The sequence below is a fragment of the Octopus sinensis genome, linkage group LG21 (assembly GCF_006345805.1).
Source record: "Octopus sinensis linkage group LG21, ASM634580v1, whole genome shotgun sequence".
Lineage (NCBI taxonomy): Eukaryota > Metazoa > Mollusca > Cephalopoda > Octopoda > Octopodidae > Octopus > Octopus sinensis.
Window position 1 is genome coordinate 12,871,867 of NC_043017.1, and position 8,691 is coordinate 12,880,557.

Consider the following 8,691-nt stretch of genomic DNA (forward strand, 5'->3'; position numbering starts at 1 on the left):
TGTTGGACTGTGTGCTGTGTGTATCATCATCATCATCATCATCATCGTTTAACGTCCGTTTTCCGCGCTAGCACGGGTTGGACGGTTCGACCGGGGTCTGGGGAGCCAGGGCTACTCCAGGCTCCAGTCTGATCTGGCAGTGTTTCTACAGCTGGATGCCCTTCCTAACGCCAACCACTCCGCAAGTGTAGTGGGTGCTTTTTACGTGCCACCTGCACAGGTGCCAGAGGGGTCTGGCATCGGCCACGATCGGTTGGTGCTTTTTATGTGCCACCGGCACAGAAGCCAGTCGAGGCGGTGCTGGCATCGGCCACGTTCGGATGGTGCTTTTTATGTGCCACCGGCACAGAAGCCAGTCGAGGCGGTGCTGGCATCGATGCTTCAACATATGAAAATTATTATTTTTTAAATATTAGAAAGCCTCACTGTGAGATAAATAAGAATGTAAATACATTTTTTTCAATACATAATTCATTTTGAAACAATTTCAAAGAACAGCTTGTTTTATTTCGTAAGGAAATCAGGAATCACAACTGCCATTATTTGCAACATAAGGTTCTTCACTGAGTCAATATATTCCTGAGTTTACTTGGAATACTTTGGTGCTCCTGGCAAAGAAAGAGAAGAAAAACCATAATTATATATTTGAATAATTAGAAATAGATGCAATAGATACAGGCATAGCTGTGTGGTTATGAAGTTTGTCTTGCGGTCACATGGTTTTGGATTCAGTGCCACAATACAGCACCTTAGGCAAGTATCTTCAACTAAAGCCCCAGGCTGAGCAATGTCTTGTGAGTGAATACAATTCGTGGAAACTGTTCAGAAACTCATTATACATGTGTGTGTGTTTATGCTTATGTTTGTCCTCCCACCACCGTTTCACATCTGGTGGTGGTTGGTGTATGAGAAACAGATGTGTAACAGGAACAACAGATATGTGGCATGGGTAAAAATGCTGGTATATCACAAAGAAATGTGTGACATGATTAACAGATGTGTGACACGAACAAGCAGAAGTGTGACATGTGAAACAATTCAGTGCCATAAAAACAGATGTGTGTCATGAACAGCAGGTGAGTGACATGAATAACAGATGTGTAGCATGAGTAATAATTTTGTTACATGACGTGTGACATGAACAGGAGAGGTGTGTCATGGGCAACAGATGTGAGACATGGGTAATAAAACTCTGTTACATGACAAAGAGATGTGTAACAGGATCAGAAGAGGTGTGACATGAAAATCAGATGTGGGACATGGGTAAAAACTTTGTGACCTGAAAAACAGATGTGTGACATGAACTGCAAATGAATGACATGAATAATAGATGTGTAACATGGGTGACACTCTGTGACCTGAGAAACAAATGGAGAATGGGAACAGATATGGGAAGTAAGAAATAAGCATGTAACATAAACATGGCAATGCTCCAGCATGACACTGCCCAATAATTAAAACAAGTAAAAGATAAAACAATATATAAATGACAATTGAACAGTAGATACTGTATCATGAGCCAAGGGGGTGCGGTGATGACCAAGGTGAGTGACGTGAGAGGCAACTATGTGATATGACAAACAGTCAAGTGACAAATGCGAGACAAGCAAGAGATATCAGACTTCAAAAATAAACATAGCATAAAAAAAACAGATGTGTGAAATAATTAATAGATAACTTACAGATAATTTACAGATAATTATCACAAACAATTTCAGCAGTGAAATTAAAATTTTATTTTATTTATTTTTTTTTTTTGTTATTTATAAACCTAATTCTATTTTTATGGATCTTATTGTTAGATATATTTGAATATGAAATTACTTTTCTCTTTCTTCAGTTATCATAATTATTTATTAATTGCTCTGCTAAACACATAATGCTTTAATTACTTTTACTGAAATGACTGAGGCACCTCACAAACTAAAGTAATTGTGAAACAGAATTGACAAGAATGTAAGCTCAGAATAAGTTCAGTGCAAGACCAGACCAAACTCAGAATAAACTCACTGAAGCTCCGGCATCTGGCGATGGACTTGGTAAACACCCACAAAGTTATTAACCACCTCACCAACAACAACACTGAACACCTTTTTGATCTTCATGTGTCTAACACACGTGGACATGCCTACAAAGTCAGAAAACAACACAGTTCCCATGACTTTCGGAAACATTTTTTCACGCTCAGAGTTGCTGAAGCATGGAACAAACTGCCTGCGTCAGTTGTTGACTGCCATGACACTGCATCCTTTAAGGCCCTCATGCTTTCCGAAATCCGCCGAAACTACACCAGATTATACATACACTTTAGATGAGTTGTAGTGCACCTGAGCACTGTACACAATGTTTTTATTATTATTATTATTATAAGCAGAATTTAATGCTTATTTCAAGCCGAATGTAATCTCATGCTAATCTCAGTTTAAACTCAATGTAAGATCAGTGTAAGCTCAGATGAAATTAAGGCAAGCAAAGTGAATGTTCAGTGAAAGCTCAATTAATTGTCAGTGTAAATTCTGAGTAAGCTCAATGTAAGATGAGTCTAAGCTCAGTATTTATTTAGTGTAATCTCATCTTTTTCTCATAATAGGTTCAGTGTAAGTTTAGTTAATTCTCACTGAAAGTTCAGATCTAGCTCAGTTTAAGCTCAATATATATTCAATAAGTGATTGCTCAAAATATTCTCAAAGTAAATTCACTGTAATCTCAATGTGTATTCAATAATTGCTTAGTGTATATATTCAATGAGTGATTGCTACTCTCAAAGTAAACTCAATCTAAACTCAGACTGAGCTTGAGCTAAGCTGAGGGTGTTATCAGCCTGTTAACAAAGTTCAGTGTAAGATCAACATGAGCTTCAAGTAAACTCAGTGACTTTTCAGAGCAAGCTTAACTAATCCTCAGAATAAGCATCAAGGAAAGCTCAGTGTAAAATGAGTGTAAGCTCAGCATATACTCAATGATTGACAGCTGAGTTCATTATCAAAGAAAACTTAGTGTAAGGTTAACATAAGCTCAATGTAACTCTGGTCAATGTTCAATCTATGCTCTGCATAAATATAATTTTTATTCAGTGTTAATTGAATTTGTACTCAGTATCAGCTCAGTGGGGTGTATATATACAGTATATATACTGTGTGTAAATGGTCTCAGTAAGTTAAATGAATACTAGTTATACACCTTCACCCAATTTCTTACTGGTCTATGAAATCTTTACTATTTATAGCTGGTGTTTATAAAGAGGTTGTATAAACATCAATTTTGTTTATATAACCCCACCTCATTCCATGCATCACAGTTTATATAATTATAATGTTCAGTATACAAAGGTTCTTGTTTCTTTTCCCTCCTCCTAAACTACAATGTACATATGTACAGATATATAGATACAGGCATACAAGTATGTATGCATGTGTATGTATAGCAATACAGTATACACACTTATATACATATACATGTAGTATATTAATCAGTTCTTTGGTAAATCAACAGTAATTAGCATACACACTAACATATACATGTAATTAGCACATGTATATATATATATATATATATGAATTAAAAAAATGAAGTTAATGCAGGTGTAATCAAATATTTTTACTTTCGACACATGTTTTGAAAATTCCACTGATACTATTCATATTATTCAAAATATTCAAAGTAAACATGAAGTTTCTACCTTTATAAACAAGGAGTTACAACACCTTTACTTGTGAGATTTTTGCTGCCCTGGTAACTATTTTTTTTTTTTTCCGTGTTAATTGTTAACAAGGTAAAAATACACTCATCTATTTATTATATATATATATATTATATATATATATATATAGCAAATGCACTTTTATATCATACAAATTCAAATATAGGTAACTCATCAAACCCAAATAGCCAATTCCTCCAGTTGTGGAGAGGTTACGTGCCTCTGGCAATTTGAGGCTGATTAGTCACCACCTATACACCTAAGTGCTTTAGTATTCAAATATATATATATAAACTTACTTGAAAATGGATTCAATCAAATAATAATATAAATAATATTATTATTTGATTATATGCATTTATATATATACATACATTATATACATACATACACACACACACATATATATATATATTTGAATAATAAAGCACTTAGGTGGTGACTATATATATATGTGTGTGTGTGTGTGTGTGAGAGAGAGTGTGCATATATGGGTACAGGACGTCACAAACAGTAAACAACATGAAATACAAAAACAAATTCGTTCAATATGCAAACAACAAGAGAAACAAATGGAAAGCAGGACAAGTAACATAAAAAAAAACGACCCTTCATCAGTTGCTGGCTGTCTATCTATTCCTCATTTCAAGCAGACAGCTGACAACTACATTGAGCTTAACTTTGGTGATTGGTCAAAAACCGGTGCATTCAACATAATATGCCTGTAAGCTTAAAATTTAATGTTAATTTATGTTCAGATCATCAGCTGTATAAATGACAAAGTTATTTTAATAAATTCATTATTTTCAGAATTAATTAAAATATAGGCAGTGTATTTTAACGGAAATGGTTAATTCTGCCATCCAAGAACAGGAAGAGTTCCTTGGCATGATTTCTACATAGTTACCATCTACCAAATTCCATTCACATGGATGGTAACTATGTGGAAATCATGCCAAGGAACTCTTCCTGTTCTTGGATGGTAGAATTAACCATTTCTGTTAAAATACACTGCCTATGTTAACCCAGCATAGCTAGGACAGTATCCCAGCTACTGGCCCTTCTTTTCACAGCTGCAATATTATCTTTAGTTTCAGGCTAGCTTTGATCAAGCAGAGTTTGAATGAAAGACGTTCCTGTTACGCCCATCCTGTGTCAGCATCTACCGACTTTGTCCATGTTGAGTCATGAAATGTAAATCACTGTTACATCATCCCAAGAAGTCACTATTTTTATTCACTCACATCACACCATGTCATAAGATATGACAGTTATATGATGCCATCCTACTTTATGAGAGTTCAAAGACCGGATCTGAAAGTTGAAGCAGAAGCGGCAGAAGCAGCAGCATCTGTGACAAACGTTTATTTAACCCTTTAGTATTTAAACCAGCCATATCCGGCCAAAATAGCTAATCTGTTTTATGTTCAAGCTGACCAGATCCAGGCCCTCACACCTACCCTACAATGTTATTCTACATTAAGTAATTACACCATCAAGATCTTGAAGATATGAGATAATGCATGATTAATTCAAATCAATGGGAATCAATAAGCATTATGTTTGATAGAATAATCTGAACACTAAAGGGTTAATCTTACCTTTAATTCCTTGGAGAACAGATTCAACCATTTCTGATGAAAGGCAACATTGACATACACCGTAAACCCTTTGTAACAACCAGCAGCTGAAGCAAACCCGACTAGCACCTGCTGACTGTTTTTGCTTTTCAAACAGATTAGTGGACTGCCCATAGGCTCCTGGAATGAATAGAAAACATTGACAATATAATTCATTTCATTCAATAACGATAGGATTAATACGCTATTGTTTAAGGGAAATATATCTTAATTAAACAGCTAACTTGTGCATTATGAAAGCATTCTAGCTTGTAGGTTATTTCGAATGTCAGTATAAAGTTATACAATTGCCGCTGAGAAAGCTTGATTTTGATAAAAAGAAAACAAGATTTAGAAGCAGGAAATTTAATCATGGCCAAGATTACCAGATTGGACTAGGGGTAACAGATTACACAACTCCTTAGTTAGCTTGCAACTTTTTTTTTTTATTTAGGCTCTCTTTACTCTTTACTCTTTTACTTGTTTCAGTCATTTGACTGTGGCCATGCTGGAGCACTGCCTTTTTTTTAGTCGAGCAAATCGACCCCAGGACTTATTCTTTGTAAGCCTAGTACTTATTCTATCGGTCTCTTTTGCCGAACCGCTAAGTTACAGGGACGTAAACACACCAGCATCGGTTGTCAAGCGATGTTGGGGGGACAAACACAGACACACAAACATATACACACACACATATATATATATACATATATACGACAGGCTTCTTTCAATTTTCCGTCTACCAAATCCACTCACAAGGCTTTGGTCGGCACGAGGCTATAGTAGAAGACACTTGCCCAAGATTCCACGCAGTGGGACTGAACCCGGAACCATGTGGTTCGTAAGCAAGGCTACTTGTAAATAAAAATTTTGATTTTTAAAGATAAGAATCATTACTTATTAGTAAGTTATCAACTAAGTAAATTAGAACTGATCTACAAATAATCTATATATCCATTAATTTTAGTCTGTTTTTCCATGCTGGCATGGATTGGAAGACTATATTATTGAGGCTTTGTTTGATAATCAGATACCTTTCCTATTACTAATTCTTAATTGTTTTCAAGTAAGAAATTTCTTATTCTACGCATCTTCAAAGGTGCAAAGCCAGCAGAAGAACTGTTGATAAGGGAAATGATACCCTTTTGATACCAATCTGCTAGAGACTACACCCTCATTCTACAACCCAAACTTCCTATTCTAAAGTAATCAAAATTAAAACCTCCCAGCAAAGTTTCATATTAATTTATTGTCCAAACATCATCTTAACAATGACAGTTATTTTAATAAATTCCTAGATGATGACAAACATTACTTCTCAATAAATTCTTCATTTTTTCCAAAATTAATTGAAATAAAAGCAGTGTATTTCAACTGAGATATGATAACAAAAGACTTAAGCCTCCTATCCAAGAAAAGGAATGGTCCATCAGCATAGCTTCCACATAGTTCCAATCAAGCAAATTCCACTCACTCAACTCAACCAAAGAAGGTATTTGCTGAATATGACACATAATGGAACCATCTGGTTATGGAGCAATCTTTTAAACCACACACCCATATTAATTACAATTAATATGGGTGGCAAATTTTGGAACAAGGCCAGCAATTTTGGGGTAGGAGTTAAGTCAGTTACATCAACCCCTGTATTCAACTGGTACTTATTTTATTGACCTTAAAACAACAGAAGCCAAAGTCAACCTTGGCGAGATTTGAACTCAGAACATAAAGATGGATGAAATGCCATTAAGCAGTTTACCCAGCATGCTACTGATTCTGCCAACTCTCCACCTTATCATTACAGTTAAAGTTGAAACACAAAAATCCCTTACCTTGCATGAGTTCGGAGAGTCTGTGGCCCAAAATTCTTCACATAGTCTTTGGTCTTTTCCAACAAACTCAAAACACTTGTTTTTTAGAAGTGATGTCTGTTTTGGAATGAGTTCTTTGGAGGTCTCTTTCACTGAAACATGATGGTAAATATACATTTCGAGGATAGGAACACGGTCTCCCCAACTGCATTCCCCTGCAACTTCATTTGTATCCATCTGCCATCCTCTTTTGACTCTCTTATAAACTTACTAACCCAGTCACTGTGTCCAATCCTCTCTACCATTTCTCTTTTATTCATCTTCCAGCAACCTGAGGGTGTGCCCTAACACATCTTTGCCACCATCTCCTCTTCTTTTCCATCTGGGGTAGCCACACATCTCTTCTACAGCAAGACACCTGTTCTTGTCCCTCTAACATACTTTAACTTTTCATCACATGGTACAAAGCCACCTCCCTCAAAACTGCTGCCCACAAAGTTTAGGGGTCTTGTGAATTATTTGGTGCCAGAACCACCTAAAAGCACGCAGGGCATTCATTCAAGTAGTTGGCATTAGGAAGCTTGGCACAATTCTCTGGTTTATTAGGCCTTTTTTAAGCATCTAACTCATGCCAGAACGGAAAATCAACATTAAATGGTGGTGATGGTGGCCATGGTGGGGGCGGTGGCCGTGGTGGGGATGATGATGATGATGATGATGATGATGATGATGATGATGATGATGATGATGATGATGATAATGATGATGATGATATATATATATATATATAATACAATATAATATAATATATATACAAGGGGATGCTAAAAAGTTCCTGGATTTGGGTAAAACATATTCCCCTCTCAGATTCACACATTTATTGCAGTGGTCCTTCAGTTTTTCTAAGCCCTGTAAAAGAACTCAGGAGGCTGGCCCTCCAACCCCGGCCTTTCACAGTACCCTTAAAGCCAGGAACTTCTCACCACCCACTTGAATATATAATGGGCCTCTTTCAGATTCCATCAACCAAATCTATTCACAAGGCAATGTTCAGCCTGAAGCTGTAAAAGTAGAATACACTTGCCCAAGGTGCCACACAGTGGGATTGAACCCAAGACCACATGGCTGAGAAGGAAGCTTCTTAATCCCACAACCATGACTGTACCTATGAAGGATAATGAAGGACAAGAAAGTTACAGAATTTAATGAGTGTATATGGCAATTTTTTGATTAGGGGTTTTTTTGGAGGGGGGGGGGGCAATATCTTGGTATTTCATGAAGTATGAATCATAAATTGTCTTGTTAATATTTTGGTTTTCCCTGAAGTGTGCTTGCTGAAGTTTTTGAAAAGAAATCAAAACAACAGCTGTCACTCATACATAAGCCTGACTCGTTAGCACATACCGTGCTCTCCTCTCGCTAATTGTTTTAAGTAGTCACAAACAGACATAAGACACTCTTGAAACTTCCTACCTGTCATTTAACCGAACAATCAGGATGTGACACTTACGAGAAGGAGAGACAGACAGACAGACAGGACTGTACCATCACCAGGCTGGTG

General features: G+C 36.5%; 1 protein-coding gene and 1 long non-coding RNA gene across 2 annotated transcripts in view; both read right to left on the reverse strand.

The window, feature by feature from the left end:
* Nucleotides 1–485: 485 nt before the first annotated feature.
* Nucleotides 486–8,691, reverse strand: part of LOC115223042 (ovochymase-2) — a 20,257-nt gene continuing 12,051 nt past the window's right edge. Inside the window, exons 3-5 of the mRNA XM_029793473.2 lie at nucleotides 7,152–7,282; nucleotides 5,302–5,460; nucleotides 486–608 (exon numbers count right to left, since the gene is read on the reverse strand). Coding sequence (XP_029649333.2) covers nucleotides 561–608; nucleotides 5,302–5,460; nucleotides 7,152–7,282 — 338 coding nt within the window. The 3' untranslated portion in view covers nucleotides 486–560. The remainder of the gene's footprint in view (nucleotides 609–5,301; nucleotides 5,461–7,151; nucleotides 7,283–8,691) is intronic.
* LOC118767370 overlaps nucleotides 8,389–8,691 on the reverse strand; it is a 1,316-nt gene continuing 1,013 nt past the window's right edge. The window contains exon 2 of the long non-coding RNA XR_005003287.1: nucleotides 8,389–8,691. This exon is cut by the window's right edge and continues 171 nt beyond it. This is a non-coding gene — a long non-coding RNA (uncharacterized LOC118767370).